Here is a 22064-nt window from a genome sequence, read left to right on the forward strand (position 1 = left end):
ATCTTCCTTAACTCGCTTTCTCTTTCTGTCTGTGGCTCTTTCTCTTTCACCCTCTCGCTTTCTTGCTCGCTCTCGGGCATGGCACTAAGGCAATGTGCTTAGTGGACACACACACATCCACATACGCACGCATGCATACACAGTGCACACATGTTTTTGAGGAACACATTGATCTAGGCTTTGGCAAGGGGATTTGGAAAGTGGATCACTCTGTCCTTCACCCCATGGCAGAACCCTGCCCAGTGTCTGCACACTTTGTGGAGATTGGAGACATATACAGAGATGTACATATATATACAGAGATGTATTGCCATAGTAGACCTAAAACATTTAGACCTGGACACTCTTTGACTTGGACAGTGAATGTGGTTGACAGAAACACACAGCCTGTTGTTTCTTACACACATGGGGAATACGCATGTGTGTATGTGTATCCGTGTTCTGATATGTACGTGTGTGTGTGTATACATTTTTCTAAAAAGCTTTCCTTTTATTCGTGACGACACACTGTAAATCACTGATGCCCAGGCAGCAGTCAGCTGTTCGTCATTTTAGCCTTTAGTACGGAAGGTTTTATGGGCAGGCAGCCCTGCTAAATTAGCCACGTCACTGGAGAAGGAGGCACGATATTACCGCTGAGCTACAGAAGGGGGGAGTAGGAGGGGTTCATAAACAGAATACAGTGGTGGTGAAAGAGAGGAGATGATGGAAGGACAGAGATAATGGAGGGTAAGAGAGAGGGAAAGCATTAAGAGCTAAGGAAGGCAGAGAAAAGCAGCAGCACTGCGTCTGTCCACCCCGAGCCTCCTTGAGATGAATGGGGTGAATTTTAGATGAGGAGCACACAGTGAAATGGAGATGAGAGAGCGGTACCGGCTGTGTGTTTTGTTGTCTGTGTGCTGCTGCTGCTGCTGCTGCAGTGGAACAGACAGTGAGTGGCCTTTCCTTTCTCCACTAATGCGTCTCTTCCTCCCGTAGCCATCAGAGTATCGACCAACCCAACCCCCCCCCCTTTATCCCACCTCCCCCATCCATCCACTTTAAGAAACATGAGACCAGATATTAACATCTCAAACAGATATCCCTGCCCGGTGCCCATCCCTCCCCTGCTCCCCTCCTCATCCACTCTAATCATGGACATGCACGGTAATATGAGACTGAGATATGGATGGGTATTCATTGCTAATTTCCCTATTGGACCTGCGGTTGTATCCAGGAGAGATTTCAGCAGGCCAGTGTGGCACGGTATACTGCAGTTGGCGTGTAACCCAGTACTGCCTTAATATGCTGACTAGCTCAATGTAACAACCACCCCAGATACTTACTATCCCATCCTGTCACAACTGTGTATGACGTAGTACTCTTCATTCTCATTGGTGTAGTACTGGTAGTAGTGACTAGGATACACGCATGCAAGTACACCCAAACCACTGATCACACACACCACACATCATATTTTGCATTATGCATGGATTTGTCTGAGTACTGCATTCCAGCACAGTGTTGGATGGTCCTTTGCATGGGTTGATGTACATTTCCTTCAACAATCAGTCTTCCAGATAGATGACACAGGAACCTTGGTATAAAACTCTTTAGTAATAAAATGCAATTGCAGACAGAGATTCACGTACAGAATACCTCAGTAGTCTACAGTAAAGATCTGTGTGGGGCAACAGGAGACAACTGTCTTTATGGTAGTTGGTGTGGACAACCTACCGTCAATCATACCTTAACATTGTTGCATTGGATTAGATACAAAGTATCTAAGATGAGAAAAACCTGTCTAGACTGTGATTTCTCACTCTACTACAAGCCATCAACCACTCCTGTGTAGTCTCAGGCCCTTTGCTACTTTCGGAACATCTCGGCCTTGAGGCTGTGTGACCATCAGCAGGTGCAGGCAGTTTTCAGCCTGAGAACTAAAGCAGTACATCGCCATTACCCAGTACTTTTCCATCATTGCAAATTTCAAGCATACAAAGGTTATCACATACAGTAATCATGGCATTGGTGTACCCCCACACCCGACTCCCAGGGTAACCCCCAACAACAGTCATACCTGCTCTAGGGATTAGATGATATCAGCTATTTCTGTTCTGCCTAAAACACTTCTCACAGCTTATCTTTCTTTCATGTCACAGGCTGCAGTGGCATAAGAAGTTAAAGCTGCAGTATGTAACTTCTTGGGCCACCTGACCTAATTCACATAAAAATATAAATTATAGGCTAAGAAGTGTAGATATGTTCTATGTGCGCTATTTCTATGCTTCCCGTTCTTCAGTTTAGTTTTTGCGTCTTTTACTGAGAAGGGTGCAACTGCAGTCCGCAATTCGGGCGTTCCTGCATGTGGGCATTCCTGCATCTGCAGGAACCCCTATTTGTACTTCTATTGGTCCATTTTTAAGCTATGACTCCAGTACATAGGCGGGAGACCGGGGTGCTCCAGTACATGAGATTGCGGTAATGCGCCATAACATTGGATGCCAACCGCTGATAAATCCCAAAGAGAATACATTTTATTTATTTATTTATTTTATTAATATATTTATTTGCACCAAAGAAAGTGATAGACATCAATACAGATTAAAACAATGTAATAAAATGAAAAAAGGTGTGGTTGGAAGCCCAAGGCCTTATATGAAAACCACACCACAAAAAAACAACACACAATACAATATACAAGTACACAAATAAAAAAAGGTTTGTTAAAACAGATAATAAAACCTGCTAATTACAAATGTATAAATGAATTGATCAGTAATCATGAAAAAAACATATATATTTATTTTTTATGTGAGTGTGGGAGAGTTATGCTATATGGAGGAGATAACTGAGTAGTTTGGTTCATCAGGCTAACCCCCAGTCTTCACTTAAAGTTATTGAGGGGTGATGATGTTTTGGCAATGTGAAGATAGGAATTCCAGAGTATAGTACCTTCTATATCTAATAGAGAATTGACGATGTGAGGTGCGGCTGTGGGGAGGGTGAAGGTTATCGCAGTGTCTTGTGTTATATAGATGGATGTCTGAATTCACCTGGAAGAATCCATTGAAGGATTTAGGTAAACTGTCTGGCAGGTATGAGTATTTGTAGATGAAAGTGGCATAATTGGCGTACATTATTGTCGTAAATAGGTATTTAAAGGAGGTGGCTAGTCTTACAATTATTTTTATAATGAGTCATTTGTGTAGGTAGGAGGCTTATGAAGTTGTCCAGACAATATCACAGTAAATGAGATATGGAGAAATGAAGCTATAGTATAGCTGGAGACAAATGTAATATGATCTTTCCAGGACAACTTTTCATCACTAAGAACTCAGAGGAATCTAGTGGATGTGACTAGCTCCATTTCATTCCCACCAATTGAGATTCTCGCTCTTTTTAAAAATGTATTATTATTGTTGTTATAACAATATGTCTTATTACTAGCGAATACAATACAGTTGGATTGTTTAACATTTAAAGATTGGCAAATGATCTGGAACCATTCAGAAAATGTGGCCATACCTGAGTTGGCTTCATTCATTCATGAATCAGCATTTCTGTGTGATAAAATCAAATTGTTATCATCAACAAAGAGAATGGGAAGTATGATAGAAGACACAGCAGGAAGGTCACGGATGTAGATTGTGAATAACAAAGGTCCAACTGCAGCCACAGGATATCCTGTCCCTAGTAGATGCACGGCCATTTGCATAAACACTTTGAGCTCTACCATAATCATAACTATATAGGCAATTATATGTATCGTCATGAAAACTGTAATAATGCAATTTAGAAAGTCATATTTTATGATCAACCGTGTCAAACGCCTTGGACAAATCTAAAAAGATGACGAGCGGATTCATTGTTGTTAAAGAACCATATCTGTGGAGTCGTTTTTACGGTGCTCATATAGAATACAGTGTTGATTTAAATGTTTCAACATTCTCTTATAGACCCATCTATAGAGGAGGATAACATTGTCTATTTTAAACTCTTTAGTAACAATGATTTGGTGAAGATATATACGTTAGAGGCTCAGTAATGAGGAAGACACTGATTTCACCAAAGAGGCACCGATTTCATCATGGCCTGCTGCTGATAACTTTAAGTTACCAATTACCTCAAACTGAAGCAGAGAAGGGATGTAAATCCAAGGGATTTCTGTCAGTTTTCTCTATTTTCTTTGACAGAGGAACCCACATTCACAATGAAATAACATCAGGATCACTATATTTGTGACTTTTTTTCTCCCCAATGACAATCTTGTCTCATCACTGCAACTCCCCAACGGACTCGGGAAGAGGCAAAGGTCGAGTCATTCATCCTCCGAAAATTGACCCGCCAAACCACGCTTCTTAACACCTGCCCGCTGCACCAATGTGTTGGAGGAAAGACCATTCCAGCTCGATGAACCAAGTATAGCCCCCCCCCCCCGGCCAAACCCGGATGATGCTGGGCCAATTGTGCGCCGCCCTATTGGACTCCCGGTCGGTTGTGACACAGCTTGGGATCGTCTGTAGTGATGCCTCCAAGGGATTAAACCGCTGCGCCACTTGGGAGGCCACAACTAAACCAAGATTTCCAGAACCCATCTGCTGCTCTCCTGTGTGATTTAACTAAGGGAAAGCAGTGGCGAAATACAGAATTGAAAGATGTGAGAAAAGTCTGGTAAGCAGACTCCACATCGGCCTGATTATTATAACATTTCATCAATCAACAAGCGCCAACAATTACTTTTTGTTAAATATTCTACCTTTAATGGTACTAATCATTCCCATCTGTTCATTTCCAGCTGCCAAAGAGAAGTGTGGCTAGCTATAGCTAGTACACAGCGGCAGTGTGTCCTTTGCCCCCCCGCCTGTCAGGCATTGTTTTCCCGCAGTTCTGTTAATGACAGCGAGGGCAGGTGTTCGGCAAGTGGGAGCGAAGGACACTGTGTGCTACCTTAGCCAGCTAGTCCTAAGGAAGACTCCGGTACACAGCAGGCGGGAGGCAGGAGCAACACTGTGTACTAGCTAGCTAACTAGCAAGCTAGTACACTGTGTCACTAGCTAAACTCAGCAAAAAAAGAAACGTCCTCTCAGTCAACTGCGTTTATTTTCAGCAAACTTAACATGTGTAAATATTTGTATGAACATAAGATTCAACAACTGAGACATAAACTGAACCCGTTCCACAGACATGTGACTAACATAAATGGAATAATGTGTCCCTGAACAAAGGGGGATCAAAATATGGTATGCCAGGAGCATACCACCCTGCATACCACTGCTGGCTTTCTTCTGAAGCTAAGCAGGTTTGGTCCTGGTCAGTCCCTGGGTGGGAGACGAGACACTGCTGGAAGTGGTGTTGGAGGGCCAGTAGGAGGCACTCTTTCCTCTGGTCTAAAAAAATATCCCAGTTCCCTTGGGCAGTGATTGGCGACACTGCCCTGTGTAGGGTGTCGTCTTTCGGATGGGACGTCAAACGGGTGTCCTGACTCTCTGAGGTCATTAAAGATCCCATGGCACTTATCGTAAGAGTAGGGGTGTTAACCCTGTGTCCTGGCTAAATTCCCAATCTGGCACTGAAACCATCATGGCTACCAAGTCATCCCCAGCTTACAATAGGCTCATTCATCCCCCTCCCCTCCTCTGTAACTATTCCCCAGGTCGTTGCTGTAAATGAGAATGTGTTCTCAGTCAATTTACCTGGTAAAATAATGGATTTAAAAAAAATATATATACAGTATATAAAATAAAAAGTAACAGTCAGTATCTGGTGTGGCCACCAGCTTCATTAAGTACTGCAGTGCATCTCCTCCTCATGGAATGCACCAGATTTGCCAGTTCTTGCTGTGAGATGTTACTCCACACTTCCACCAAGGCACCTGCAAGTTCCTGGACATTTCTGGAGGAAATGGACCTAGCCCTCACCCTTCGATCCAACACGTCCCAGACGTGCTCAATGGGATTGAGATCCGGGCTCTTCGCTGGTAATGGCAGAACACTGCATTCCTGTCTTGCAGGAAATCACAGGGTTGAGATTGCCTGCAATGACAACAAGCTCAGTCCGATGGTGCTATGACACACCGCCCCAGACCATGACCGGATCTTAGGAACTGTTCACAAAGAAAGACTTACTTGAGAGAGAGAGAAGTATCCCATAGCCAAATAGCATTTGCTATAAATTATCGTTCAGTTTGTTCCCTAAGACAGGTTCTAATCTCGTTCCTGGTACTTCATAGTACAAAATCACCAACTCATCCAATGGCATATATCAATTGTCAACTCTAGATACTCCCATATCAAATAAACTCCCTCTTGACCCCACTCCTGGACAAGCTCACTGAGGGGAGTGAGCCTCTAGGTCATACACTATCCCAGGATAAGCGCACAGGCAAGGTGGAGACAAGTAATTGGTTCCCCATTAATCACTCCATCCCTTCACATGGTTTAAGAACAGGTAAAGACACATTCACATATGAAGACAATGTTCCATTCTGTCTCCTTCCCTTTCTGATATTCTGCATAGCACCAGGGACATGTGAAAGACAAGCCTGACCTCTCCCCTCTCTGGGCCCCAGGTGACTGAGCCCCACCTGAGGGAAAAGTGCAACTGCCAACCCTATAGTCCAAAAGGATACATTCTAATGACAAGTATCTCACATAAGCATATTATGCAAAATAAACATCTTAATTATCTATGTTACCCAACTAATTCTGAACAATTATGTAATTGTTGTGTTATTTGTTCACTCAGGTTCCCTTTATTTAATATTTGGATTTGGTTGAAGACATTCAGTATCAAAAACATTCAGTATCAAAAATATGCAGAAGTAGAACAAATTTGCATGGGGGCAAATACTTCACAGCACTGTATGCAAACATAATTTGGAAATATGCACTGGTGGCCATTTCTTTGTTTGAATGATGGCCCCTATCAACTGGTTGACTTCTTTACAATTACAATACAATATACTGTACTTTGGCCATTAGTTACAGTGAACAACAAAAATGTGTCTTTTGCTCAGTTCTCAATCCCCCCAAACATACAGTTAAGACAGTCACAGGTTCAAACTGCATGCAGCAACCCTGGATGGAGAGCATGTTGTGGGGTTAAGAGCCTTGTTCAAGGACTCAACTGTAGGGGAATTGTTTGCAGGTGTGAACCCAGCAGCCCTATTGTTGTCAGATCACTTCTACCCATTTTTGTTTTTCAAGCGGCCACCTGGGATTTGAACTGGCCACCCTTCGGCCGCAGGTCCAACTCCCGCCACACGTCCAGCTCCTGCCACACGTCCAACTCCTTAGCCGTTGGGCTACATGTTTGACTGGTTCCAGAGAATAAGAAGGAGCAAAAACATGAGATAATCTTCAGAACAAAGCATGAGTTAATCTGCCACAATGAAGACAAAATGTGATGCAGACATAGAATTACTATGATGTAGAAGAACAACTGACATGCAGTTGTTGTCAGCAGCAACCACTAGAGATATCCTCTGCCTCTGTTAGTTCTGTGTTACTGCCAAACTGAGCAAAACATAGTTTGTTAATGCTTATCATATTTCATTTATAATAAGTCATTTATATATTCCCCCTTTGTCAGCCACAGTCTTCTATGGCTTCATGAAACAGGCTTGTCCCCTAAATTGACTCCACACTGAAATACTGACATAAGACAAACAAATGTCTATAATGCCAATGTCAGGCTGCGTCTGTAGCTCTATTTGGAATATCACATAATAAAAAAATAATGTTTATTTAAAAGAGTTAGCTGGCTTATAAAGTGGTGAATTAAAGTAATCTAACTTTTTATATTTAGCTAGCAGAGTTAGCTAGGTAGCTAGCTAACAAATGTGCTCAATTTCTAATAATGTTTCATCTTTATTTATCTAGCCTATAGTTTATATCATATGACTTTGGCTTTATATATTTCAATTAAATAATCAACTTTGCTTACTTTAATACATTGAAAATAACGTGCTTATTGGTAGGCTACTTGTCATGCTGGAATGAATTGGCAGTTGTTTTTTGAGTCAGAATGGCAGTTACATTTTGAATTGACCCAAAAAAGTCAATATAGAACCCTTTATCTAAGAGAGTATGCTTTTATTAAACATTATTTCCTCTTGCTTCTTGATAGTATTTAGTTTGCAACAGCACAAGTTTGTTTGAACCTTGTAGTTTGCCATTCAGACCTCGGCACAATGTTTCAAAATATACATTCGATCTTCCCCTTGCCGTAGTGAGCTAATGGTGTTGGACGTCAGCTAGCCATTTTTGTGTAAAATCATGCCCCTGAATTTAAAATGGATTACATTTATATTTTGTGCCACTGGCCTACACACAATACCCCACAATGTCAAAGTAGAACTATGTTTTTAGAAATGTTTAGACATTTAATTAAAAATTAAAAGCTGAAATGTCATTTGTCATTAAATATTCAACCCCTTTGTTATGGCAATCGTAAATAAGTTCAGGAGTAGAAATGTGCTTAACAAGTCACATAATAAGTTGAATGGACTCACTCTGTGTGCAATAATAGTGTTCAACATCATTTTTTAATGACTACCTCATCTCTGTGCCCCACACATACAGTGGGGAGAACAAGTATTTGATACACTGCCGATGTTGCAGGTTTTCACACTTACAAAGCATGTAGAGGTCTGTAATTTTTATCATAGGTACATTTCAACTGTGAGAGACGGAATCTAAAACTAAAATCCAGAAAATCACATTGTATGATTTTTAAGTAATTAATTCGCATTTTATTGCATGACATAAGTATTTGATCACCTACCAACCAGTAAGAATTCCGGCTCTCACAGACATGTTAGTTTTTCTTTAACAAGCCCTCCTGTTCTCCACTCATTACCTGTATTAACTATTAAATTCGTTACCTGTATAAAAGACACCTGTCCACACACTCAATCAAACAGACTCCAACCTCTCCACAATGGCCAAGACCAGAATGCTGGTCTTGGCCAGGGATAAAATTGTAGACCTTCACAAGGCTGGGATGGGCTACAGGACAGTAGGCAAGCAGCTTGGTGAGAAGGCAACAACTGTTGGCGCAATTATTAGAAAATGGAAGAAGTTCAAGATGACGGTCAATCACCCTCGGTCTGGGACTCCATGCAAGATCTCACCTCGTGGGGCATCAATGATCATGAGGAAGGTGAGGGATCAGGCCAGAACTACACGGCAGGACCTGGTCAATGACCTGAAGAGAGCTGGGACCACAGTCTCAAACAAAACCATTAGTAACACACTACGCCGTCATGGATTAAAATCCTGCAGCGCACGCAAGGTCCCCCTTTCTCAAGCCAGCGCATGTCCAGGCCCGTCTTACTGGTTGGTAGGTGATCAAATACTTATGTCATGCAATAAAACGCAAATTAATTACTTAAAAATCATACAATGTGATTTTCTGGATTTTTGTTTGAGATTCCGTCTCTCACAGTTGAAGTGTACCTATGATAAAAATTACAGACCTCTACATGCTTTTTAAGTAGGAAAACCTGCAAAATCGGCAGTGTATCAAATACTTGTTCTCCCCACTGTAGGTAAGTAACATAACTAATTTCAAACACAGATTTCACCACAATGACCAGAGAGGTTTTCCAGTGCTTTGCAAAGAATTGGTAGATGGGTAAACACTTTTTTTTATAGACATTTAATATCATTTTGAGCATGTTGAAGTTATTAATTACACTTTGGGTGGTGTATCAATACACCCAGTCACTAAAAGAGATACAGGCCTCCCCCTAACTCAGTTAACGGAGAGGAAGGAAACTGCTTAGAGATTTCACCATGACGCCAATGGTGACTTTAAAACAGTTACAGAGTTGAATGGCTGTGATATGAGAAAAAATGAGGATGGATCAACAACATTGTAGTTACTCCACAACACTAACATAAATGACAGAATGAAAAGAAGGAAGCCTGTACAGAATACAAATATTCCAAAACATGCATCTTGTTTGCAATAAGGCACTAAATTAACATTTGGCAATGAAATTAACATTATGTTCTGAACACAAAGCGTTATATTTGGGGCATATCCAAGACAACACATCATGAAGTCTTCATATTTTCAAGCATGGTGGTGGCTGCATCATGTTATGGGTATGCTTGTCATTGGCAAGGTTTCACTTAGTGAGTTTTTTTTTTGGGGGGGGGGGGTAAAAAGAATAGAATAGAGTTAAGCACAGGCAAAATCCTAGAGGAAAACCTGGTTCAGTCTGCTTTCACCAGACAAATTGGTAGACAAATTCACCTTTCAGCAGGACAATAACCTAAAACACAAGGCCAAATATACACTGGAGTTGCTTACCAAGACAACAATCCTGAGTGGCCTAGTTACAGTTGGACTTAAATTGGCTTAAAAATCTATGGCAAGACTTGACAATGGCTGTTATGCAATGATCAACAACCAACTTGACAAAGCTTGAAGAATTAAAAAAAATAATAATGTGCAAATATTGTACAATCCAGGTGTGCAAAGCTCTTAGAGACTTACCCAGAAAGACTCACAGCTGTAATCGCTGCCAAAGGGGATTATACATGTTTTGGCTCAGGGGTGTGAATACTTATGTAAATTAGATATTTCTATATTTCATTTTCAATACCTTTGAAAAAAATTCCTAAACATGTTTTCACTTTGTCATTATGTGGTATAGTTTGTAGTTGGGTGATTAAAAAAAAATCTAGCTAATTATTTTTTTTAATTCAGTCTAACACAACAAAATGTGCAATAAGTCAAGGGGTATGAATACTTTTTGAAAGCACTGTGTATATATACAACTTTTTTGAGTAAAGGGTTATTTAATCTCATCCAAAGAACCAAACGTTTCTATATAGAACCCCAAAGAACCATTTTTTTTCTAGGAGTGTATATGCCAAAACCATTCCAACTCAAATGCTTATTTGTAACATACTTAATTACCACTTTTTGGAAGGAAAACGATTTCACTCATACTGTAATTAATTATGGGTCATATTTCAGGTCATACTACAGCTACTTTAAAATGCTTGCTAATCCACAGAACAGAAAAACAAACTGAAGTGTAAACGTTGTCAATGCAATAACTCTGATGCTGCATGATCTTGTCAACCTCTTCTGTATGTGTGTTTGTCTCTTTGTTTGTTCCAGGCATCAGGACCTGACTGTCCTAAAGTCCATGCTGTCCTAGGAGGGGAGGAGGACCCAGATGTAGATTCTGTGGCTTCAACACTTTGTTACGCCTATTTCCTCAACCAGGTAATGTGTGGGGACATGTTCACGTGTGCATGGTATTTATGTATGTGATTTGTGTGTGTGTGTGTGTGTGTGTGTGTGTGTGTGTGTGTGTGTGTGTGTGTGTGTGTGTGTGTGTGTGTGTGTGTGTGTGTGTGTGTGTGTGTGTGTGTGTGTGTGTGTGTGTGTGTGTGTGTGTGTGTGTGTGTTTGCATGTGTCTGTATTGTAGCCTTTGTGTACTTGTTTATGTGTTGGAGGTTGAGTTTACGTTTATTTTTGTGTCTTGTATTTGTACTTTCTGTGTGTGTGTGTGTGTCTCTCTCGTAGAAGGAGCGATCAGATTGTGTGTATGTCCCGGTCCTGTGTGGTCAGAAATGTGACGTGGGGTTGCCGGGGGAGACAGTGCAGTACCTTAAGAGGGTTAGGGTGTGTGAGTCTGCTCTGCTGTGGAGAGACGACATCAAACTACTGCAGCTCCACCACAGAGGAAAACTCTCCCTCACTTTGATGAGGGACGATGTGCTCGACAGGTACACGCACACACCCACATATGCGCACACACACAAAATTGATGGGATAAATCATATGGGTGATATTTTGCGTGTGTTTGTACATTTGGGTGTCTGTATTGTCTGATGTGTGTGTTAGATGGTATATTATGAAAATGTGTGTTTATTGTTTCAGACTGGCCCTGAGGGCTTTGTGCAGATGTAGTGTAATGATCCCCTCCCCTGTCTGATCCAGCTCCGACTATGAAGCTCTGGAGTCCAGCATCCTCCGAGTGGTCCATCACCACGAGCAACGGGCAGGAAAGGAGGGGGTGTTGTCCATGGCGATGGTGGTCGCCAGGGAGATTCTTCAAGAGGCAGTGGAGCCGATCTGTGCACCGCTGGGGGAGCTCTTAGGAGGTGAGGGCCGATGGCGCCCCCCTGGGGGTAATGGGCCGACGCAGGACACACACAAAGAACCCCGATATGACTCGGTTAACACCCACCAGGAGAGAGGGTATGTGCATGGCCGAGGGAGGGGAATAAAGAGTAACAAGTCATGACATCTAGACAGAAAGAGAATAGAAGAAAGAGTGTCAGAATGTGTACATGTGCGTCTGCCTGTGTGTGTTTCTTTCAACCCCTCTGGGTTGCTGGGTTTGTTGTATTTGACACTTTAAACACACCGTTATGATTCACTACCTCTGACATGGCAGGTGTGTGCGTGTGTGCATGCATGAGTGCATGGTGTGTGTGTGTGTGTTCTTCCCCCTGCCAATAAATCAGTCAAACAAGCAACCAAGCAAGCAATCTTGTTGTTCTCCATTGCGTATCCCTATGTCTTAGCTGTGATTTACCGGATAGTGTGTGAATGTGTGTGCGTGTGTGTATGTGTTCTGTGGAGGAGAGAACAACTGCCCCCTCTCATTGAAGCCATGAATTTCAAGGCCGACCGGGGTACTGCAGGCTGTTGTTTTCAGAAAGCAGGATATCCCAATTATAGTGAAAGGTAAAATGCCAATCTTCTAGGGCAATATTTGTGTAAATAAATAAATCATTAAGAGACAATCAAGGTACCAATAATTGCTTTGATTACACCAAATGTATGTCCTTGAACCATTTATTTTGAAATTGCACACAGAAAAAGGTTATTAGGATAGTTTCGCTGCTACTGGCAGCCTGCAACGTCACTTCCCCCGGGTGGCTCAAACTACGCATGTAATGTCTTGAGAATCCCCCGCATGAGACGCCATCTTAGAAAGCTGAAACCGACTTCCTGAGCTTCAACTGTGCCGTTGAGTCGTCACACAGGAATGAACGGCGTGTGGTCATCGACGGCTTCGTCCATTCACATACAGTCAAGGGTGCTGTGCTTTACGGAGCACAGCACCACCCAACAGCTCCTGAGTGGGATGAGTTGAACTGATGTCACTGACATCACTTTGTGAGAGTACCTCTGTATGATATGATGGTCTAGATGCAGTATCCCTGAGATATTTGTGGCCTGTACATTTTTCCCCCGGGTGGTTTCAGTGCCATTTACAAACATAATAGGACGACATGGTCTAATATAACACCGATGACTGACTATCGGTTTGTTTTTGATGCAGCCTGTGTGTGTTTTCTCAGAGGCCCTGCGGCTACAGTCAGAGGTGATGTGGATCCAAGTTGGCCACTGCTCGGTGGACCTGGAGGAGCTGCTGAGGGCATTGGAAGAGAGAAGCAGCATCTCCCCCTATGATGTCACAACCGGTCCTAACGCTGGCGAGGCCCAGTTTCAAGGTGTGTGTTTGCAGCTGGCTGGATTGTGTCTGCCTGCCTGCCTGCCTGCTTGCCTGCCTGCGGCGATGTAACTCATGAAGTGGACAATTGAATTAATGGAATTGGAATTGGACTTGAATTGGAGTTAGGCTGTTTGGGAAATTGTAAAAGATATAGTTGGAATTTAATTAGAATTCAGAATTGAATAAACTTGAATTCAATGACATGTACTTTGTATACACTGAGTGTACAAAAACCTGCTCTTTCCATGACAGGCTGACCAGGTGAATCCAGGTGAAAGCTATGATCCCTTATTGATGTCACTTGTTAAATCCACTTCAATCTGTGTAGATGAAGGGGAAGAGACCGGTTAAAGGATTTTTAAGCCTTGAGTCAACTGGGCAAGATGGGCAAGACAAAAGATTTAAGTGCCTATGGTAGTAGATGCCAGGCACACCGGTTTGAGTGTGTCAAGAACTGCAATGCTGCTGGGTTTTTCACACTCAACAGTTTCCCTTTTGTATCAAGAATGGTCCACCACCCAAAGGACATCCAGCCAACTTGACACAACTGTGGGACGCATTGGAGCCAACATGGGCCAGCATCCCTGTGGAACGCTTTCAACACCTTGTAGAGTCCATGCCCTGGCGAAATTGAGGCTGTTCTGAGGGCAAAAGGGGGTGCTATTCATTGTTAGGATGTTTTGTACACTCAGGTTTTTAAAAATAATTTCACATTTGTATCGATATATTTGTATCTACAGTATAACAGGACTGCCAGTGCTTTAACAGTGACATTACACGTACAGTGTATTTCTAATTCATATTAGGCGGCTTCAATTACTATTTACCTCTTCCAAACGTGTACTCCCATTGGTGAAAAGTGTGTGTGTGTGTGTGTGTGTGTCCTCGTTGCAGGAGAATATCGGTAATTGAATTGAATTAGTGGTATTACAGGGAGCAGACATTTGTTGGAATTTGTGGAATTGATCCCAAACCCTGCAATCTATACATTGTGTGTGTGTGCGTGTGTGTGTGTGTGTGCGTGTGCGTGTGTGTGACAGGTTTGGACATAGAGCAGATGTTTCTGAAGGAGCTGAAGGAGTTCTCTGATGGGGAGCTGACCATGTCTTTCACCACTGTGCCAGTAGATCTGGAGGTAAGATCAAAGGTCATTAGCAAAACCAAACTAGAAAAGGAAAATAAACACATTTTACCATTTGGTTAGCCTGATATAGTTATTTTGTGTTTACAGTTAAATTGTGTAATAAAATGTAATGCAAACAATGCTCTAATACAACTTGACTGGCAAGCCGAAGGAGTCCGAAGCAAAAAGTTGTAGCTATAAGTGCTTTTAAAATAGAAGTGATGACACAACAAAGAAGACAAAACTTTCATTTGGCGTCAGGTAGAGCATTTCAGTATTACTTTCCCCATTTAACTTAATCCTAAACTTTTTATGGCAACCTTTAATGACACAGACTTTTGCGTTTTTATGGGACCCTCTGTGTTCTTTTGCATTGAGATGTTATGGAAATAGGAGCCTAAATACATGTGTCACAGCCAGGTGCACCACACTGGGCTCTGCATTTTAAACCCCTACCTGTCTAAACCACTTCCACTTCTTACTGTGGAAACTAAAAGCCACAAGGGAGCTCGAGACCTTCTCTATCTCTATTTCTCTCTCTCTCTGTCTCTCTCTGTCTCTCTGTCCCTCCCTCCCTCCCTCCCTCCCTCCCTCCCTCCTCCCTCCCTCCCTCCCTCCCTCCCTCCCTCCCTCCCTCCCTCCCTCCCTCCTCTCTCTCTCTCTCTCTGTCTCTCTCTCTCGCTCTGTCTCTCTCTGTCTCTCTCTGTCTCTCTGTCTGTCTGTCTCTCTCTCTCTCTCTCTCCGTCTCTCTCTCTCTCTCTCTCACACACATAGAGGGTGCTTCCAGACACCCGCGTGTTTGTGCTTTTGTATCCCTCCCTGCTCTCTCTCCACTGCAACTTCTAATGTGTCTCTCTCTGTCTCTGTCTCTGTCTCTGTCTCTCTCTCTCTCTCTCTCTCTCTCTCTCTCTCTCTCTCTCTCTCTCTCTCTCTCTCTCTCTCTCTCTCTCTCTCTCTCTCTCTCTCTCTCTCTCTCTCTCTCTCTCTCTCTCTCTCTCTCACACACATAGAGGGTGCTTCCAGACACCCGCGTGTTTGTGATTTTGTATCCCTCCCTGCTCTCTCTCTCCACTGCAACTTCTAATGTGTCTCTCCAATTCATTTATTATTTCTTTATATCTTTTTCTTTTCCAAAGCCATTTTTCTCCCCTGCTGCCTGGCGTGCGATATTAGGGTATGTGTAAAATAAATGATGTCTATAGCTGTAGGGGTAGCTCTGCCTCCCCCGGAACTACCTACGTCTAAGGAACATTAAACATCATATCCTCGTTTAGCGAATAAATAACCGTTCATTTGAATGGCTTTGTGCGCTGGACTTCTGTGCATATTTTACCAGCCCAAGGAGAGGGCCCATTAGGGACTTAATATAGAATAAATGGCCAGGGGCGGTGGTGGAGCCAGCGGACGCGCGACTCAGCAGCGTCATGGTGGGTTACTAATGACCTGCGAGGGCTCCAAATGAATCCGTTATATGCATGTCATTTGCAGTATGTATATATTTATATATTATTTTTTAATTGTGTTTGAGAAGAACAAAACGCTAAGCACATCATTTAGGTTTGCCTTAAATGCGTTTCAAAAACTAAATAAATTAGATTCAATTAGCCCATAATGGAGTGTGTGTGTGTGTGTGTGTGTGTGTGTGCCTGTTCTTTAGTGTGTGTGTTTATCTTTGTGCATGTGTGTGGGTGGGTGGGTAAAGAGAGAGGGATTGGGGATTTTTACCAGTGCTGTGGAAGCGATTTGTAGCGCTGATTGTCTTGTTAGCACAAGAGTAAGCCCCAGAGTGTGTTGGGTATAAGTACTTATGTGGATAGATACATGGACAAATATACATCAGTCTGCCTGTATGTCGTGCGACAGTGTTGAATAGAAGAGAGTGAAGAAGTAGGGGTTAGCGAGACGGATATCAATCCATAAGGAAGACCGTTCCAATCCACTGTCTCTGCCTCTGGTGGGTCTACATTAGTAATACATTATTATCATTCAGACATCTGTACACCTGTCTCTGTGTCTGTGTCCCTGTCTGTAGCACTCTACCAATGGATCCGTGTAGGTCACACTTTATTTGGAAAGTCCCCTATAGACGATCTACAGATGCTCAAACTATCAACCAACTATCAACCAACTATCAATGAGGGCGACTCTGTTGACGTGCAGCAGCTGTCTAGGGTTAGGTTAAGAGTTACAGGGGTTAGGGTTAAGTTAGGGTTGGGGTTAAGGTTGGGGTTAAGGTTAAGTTAGGGTGGAGTTAGGGCTAGTGGATAGTTAATTAAGATGTTGTTCAGTTAGTTGACCATCTACTGAACATCTACAAACCATCTATTTGGGACTATCCAAGTAAAGTGGTACGGGCTGTGTCTGTGTTTCTAGGTATTGCCGTGACTGTATGTTCGTCTCTGTGAATGTAGTCTCTGTGAATGTAGTCTCTGTGCTTCTCTGACTCAGTGTAAGCAAAGCGAGGCAATCAGCCCTAAGTGCCTCTAACTTTCACAAAAACCCATTTACCAAAATGGGAGCATTTATTTATTATTTAGCAAATTGACTTGTTGCTAATCTTCTTTGATGGAAAAACAAATAGCGATTTCTCCCACTCTTCAGGGTGATTGAGCCATCTGGATCACTCTCTCTCTCTTTATCTCTCTCTCTCTCTATTCCGCTTTCTCTTATGTAGTAATGAAGTTACTTGTATAAGTTACATTTCGGTAACTTATACACGTTTAATCCAGTTTAACCAAGTTCCAAGTTTTGTACAGTAGAATGTTCCTAAACGTTCTTTCCTTACACAAATATCAAAACAAAATCAGCTTCCATTATCCTACAAGTAATACTTAAAACAGGGGTCTTCAGCCTTTTCTTGACCAGAGACTCCTCCCAGGCCAACCGGCAACCCAGGGACCCCCATCATACATATCTGGTAAATGATAATGGCAAGGAGAAGTAATCAACATTTTTTAAATAATAGATTTGGTAGATAGTTTTTCACAATTGTTTACCTCCCCACATTATACTTATAACAACATAGCTTATTAACTATAAAGGTAACTCCAAACACATTTTTGATAAGAGCAGCTGTTTAACTATTTTTAACAGGGGTTAGCCAAGAAATATTAAAAAACGTGTTTAATTATTATTATTATCATTTTATTTACAATATTTTCACGGACCCTCTGCAGTACCTCCGCTGACCCCCGGTTTTATACCCCTGACTTAAAGGCACATTTTATGACATCTTAATGTTTTTCTTACTTTGAGAGAAGTTAAAATGATAAAAATGAGTCCAAAATGATAAAAAAAAGATTATATAAAAGAAACCAAATATAGAGCTATATTGTATGTAGAGAAATACAATTATTCAGAGAAAGAGATTTCGTTTAACAAGTAATCTTTTTTCTCATAAAGATAGGACGGAGTCAAAAGATTCTTGTAAATAAAGTAAAAGAATCTGCAGTAATATTCCACTTTTTAATCTCAGTTTAAGGAACTGCATAGTGGCCTTCCATGGCTTCCTGTTTCACTGGGGTATAAAAACGAGGTAACACACATGTAAAATCCCTTTGTCATCCATCACCATGGGAAAAGCCAAAGAGCTCGCAAACGAAAATAGACATGGTTGTTGACCTTGATAAGACAATGGGTTAAAAAAAAGAAGAAGAATATATACCACTTACCACTATTAGGGCAACACCTAAGAAGTTTAAAACCGCTAGAACAGTGGTAAACTTGCCTGGTATTGGACGCAAGTGTATCTTGTCCCCATGCACAGTGAGGAAGATAGTTCGGGAGGCAAAGAAAAAGCCAAAGGCCAAAGTTGGAGAATTACAGAACTTGTTTGTATCTTAAGTTCACCAAGCCTCCAGATCTACAAGATATATCCCCATGCACACATCAACATCCACAAATAAATAGTTAATTGACCGCAAAATCAACATTTTGCATTCGCCATCTACACCTGTGGTTTGAATTGAAGAAGGCAGTCGATAAGCTTAGACCAAAATTGGTCTACAATCTGGAAAGAGGCTCAGTGACGGTATCCTCTCAAGGGGAGGGTGCCAGAGGATTGAAAACAGGTTTCATAATTATTGGCACCCCATCTTAAAAAATAAATCATATTATTTATCAACACAATCTCTCTCTCTGAGCAATTATATTAGCATAAAATAATATAAGTTCCCATTTTTTTGAGCATACAGTATAGCTCAGTATTTGAATGATTTATTTCATAGTCTTTTTATATCATTTTTATCAAGGGTGGCAATAATTTTGGACCTGACTGTATGTAATCTGCCTTAGAATTTTAATACAAGCTAATACATGCCACATAGTTTTTCATTGTCAGCGTGTTTATTTTTCATTGGTTAACATTTTAAAAGAACATGCCTAAACAGAACAAATGGAAGGCTGACAAATATTAGGAGATGCAGGGTCTTGGTGTTTTCTGCTAAGCTAACGGCAAGCCCGGTAATTAGCCGCGGCAGATGAAGCGTTGGTTGGCGTCGGCGTGCTGGGGAGTTGATGAACTGTAGGAGAGATAGAAGCCTGCAGCCACGTGCATAGAGACGTTACCATATTCATGAGAGAGAGTGTGTGTGTGTTTGTGTAGACATGCCAGTTTGTTTGAATGTGAGTTAGACATTTATTTTGTCGTGGTTTTACCTGCCATTTTAGCTGGGTGCAAAGATTGTGTGCTATGTTTGTAGTTGGGTATTTTATGTCAGTCTTTTGTGTTTGTGTTCCTGTGTATCATCATTGTGTTTGACTGGGTTAGAGGGTATGTTAATGTTGTTTGTCATCCGTCTCCGAGCCCTCCTGTTTGTTTATGCCAGGCCAGTTTTACCCAGCACCCCTTGCAAATAATTATCTGTGCTAATTATGGGCCTGCAGTCACGGAGCTCTAAATGCCTTTCTGATGAGATGGGATGAGGGATAGCAGGTGCAGGGCGGCCCTCCCAGGGACTAAGATTGAAGAGTAGGCCTCTCTCTCTTCCTCCCTCTCCTTCTCTCTCCTTCCTTCCTTCTCCCTCTCTCTCTTCTCCCTCCTTCCTCTTCTCTCCTTTAGGTCAAGCAGGTGATGGTGTCAGTTTGGGACCCAGACATCTCCCCCCCCACCCCAAACAGACAGAGCCTCCAGGGCCTGTTTTCATAAAGCGTCTCAGATTAGGAGTGCTGATCTATGATAAATGGTCTTTTAGGTTGTAATGAATGTGACTACATGGACGGGGGGGGATCCTAGATCTGCACTACAACTATGAGATGCTTTGTGAAATAGGGCCCAAGTTTCAAGTTTTAATGTCACATGCACAAGTAAAGTACAGCCTTTCTTGCAAACTCAAAGCCCAACAATGCAATGATCAATAACAATGTAATAGTAGAAAAACAAACACGAGAAATAAGAAGGAATATGAAGAACACAATAAGTTTGGAAGCGTACTTTATACAGGGTCAGTTACAATACCATCTTTACAATGTCCAGGGGGTACTGAAGTGATGGAGGTGGATATGTACAGGGGGTAAGGTGACTAGGCATCAGGATGTAAGATAAACAGAGTAGCAGCAGCTTGTATGTGAGTGGGTGTGTGTGTAGAGCCAGTATAAATGTATGTGCTTATGTGTGAGTGAGCAGATGATGGAGTGAGTGTGAATGTTTAGTGCCCTGTGAGTGTGCATAGAGACAATAAATACACACCACCTGATATAGAAGCCCTGGATGGCAGGGAGCATGGCCCCAGTGATGTACTGGGCTGTCCGCACCACCCTCTGTAGCGCCATGCGATCGAGGTCGGTGCTATTGCCATGCCAGGCAGTGACACAGCCAGCCAAAATGCTTTCAACGGTACAGCTGTAGAACTTTTTGAGGATTTGAGGGCCCATGCCAAACTTTTTCAAACCCCCGAGGGGGAAGAATTGTTGTTGCGTCTTCTTCACGACTGTGCATGTTTGTTCGGACCATTTTAAGTCTTTGGTGATTTGGACACCGAGGAACTTGATGTGGATGGGGCGTGCTCGCGATACTTCCACCACACTGGAGTTAGCACACCAGTTGATGTAGTGGCAAACCCCTGCCCCCCTCGTTTTTCCCGACTCCTCTGTCCTGTCCGCCCGGTGAATGGAGAATCCATTGAGTTGGATAGCCATGGGGGGTATCTTGTTCAAGAGCCATGTTTCAGAAAAGCAAAGAATGTTGCAATTTCGAGAGTCTGATTGGGTAGCAATTTGCGATCAGACGTCATCCATCTTGTTATCGAGTGACTGTACATGAGCCAGTAGAATGGAGGGAAGAGGTGGCCGGTTCTTTGCTTAATCTCACCAGGATCCCCCTCTTGCCTCTGGCGTTTCCTCTTGGCTATCCCGAGAATTAGAGAGAGAGCCCAGGGCAGGTGAGTCGAAGTTGAGTCCGCAATTGAGGTAAGTAACTGCTGATCTGATGTTCAAAAGTTTTTGTCGGTTGTAAGACAAAAATAACGGATACATTTCGTGAAAATAAAGTAAAAATAAACAGCAAACTAATCACAAAATAGCAAAGTTAGGTCGGAACTTGCAAAACGACAGACATCCAGTACGGTGGCCTGCAAGGTCTGTGGATGATGAATCAGGAAGGAGTGCCATGTCAGATCAGGCCTAATGTCAGAAACCGCAACCAAATCTCGTGCTAGCTAGCTACTGTGTGACAGTCTGTCACGAGAGATTAGATGAAGCCTGACCAGGACACCAGTCACATCGGTCTTTGAAAAGACAAGGAGTGTAGCGTATTTCATAAGCACCCTATGCTTGCTTTAGAGATATGATATGACCAATGACTATACTTTTAGTTTTAGTGTATGCTTCCGTGTTTTAATGTTTGTAAATATGTGGTCACGGCTTGCTCACTAGACTCATTGTCCCATTGTTTGAGACATCGCCCTCCCTTTGAGTTGCTTTGGGCAAAAAGGCCAATGGTGGACAAGTAAACCAAAAAAATGCATCTGTAGATTACAGCCCCAAACTTTTCCCTTGTTGGGTTAATCAAGGACACGGAGCAGAATATGCGGTAGACATTCATGCGTATGTCGTGTGTCAAACTTTTACCCCCCCCCTACCCCCATCCAGGCTGTCTCCCAAAGTTCCACAGAGTTGTGTGTGTGGAGCGGATGGTGTCAGCTCGCTCCTTGCCACTCCATTTGCTGTAGCTGTACTGCTGTGATCACAGACAGACGTATAAATCAAACCTTGCTTGATGGATTCATCAGGGCAACGAAACGATCGCCTCAGAAGAGTGCCGGAGCTCTCTGAGCATCGTGTTTCTGACAGAAAGGGTATGCAAAGAGCCTAAATGGATGAACGGTTGATTAATTCTTTGCCAGAGATGTTGTCGACAGCAGGAAATGTGTTTTGCTTTGACTGTGTTTGTATGGGAATTTACACGCGTAGGGCGTGAGTTATGGAGCACAAGTTTATACCTAAGGCTATTCTGCATAATGATGGCA

At 42.4% G+C, this 22064-nt stretch overlaps 1 protein-coding gene across 5 annotated transcripts in view; it reads left to right on the forward strand.

The window, feature by feature from the left end:
- LOC118358090 (protein prune homolog 2-like) overlaps positions 1-22064 on the forward strand; it is a 48307-nt gene that overhangs the window by 1789 nt on the left and 24454 nt on the right. For all 5 annotated transcript variants that reach the window (XM_035735534.2, XM_035735535.2, XM_035735536.2 and 2 more), the window contains exons 2-6: positions 11122-11229; positions 11534-11736; positions 11951-12114; positions 13324-13476; positions 14519-14613. In XM_035735534.2, the coding sequence (XP_035591427.1) occupies positions 11122-11229; positions 11534-11736; positions 11951-12114; positions 13324-13476; positions 14519-14613 (723 nt within the window). The remainder of the gene's footprint in view (positions 1-11121; positions 11230-11533; positions 11737-11950; positions 12115-13323; positions 13477-14518; positions 14614-22064) is intronic.

This window comes from Oncorhynchus keta, chromosome 25, assembly GCF_023373465.1.
Source record: "Oncorhynchus keta strain PuntledgeMale-10-30-2019 chromosome 25, Oket_V2, whole genome shotgun sequence".
NCBI lineage: Eukaryota > Metazoa > Chordata > Actinopteri > Salmoniformes > Salmonidae > Oncorhynchus > Oncorhynchus keta.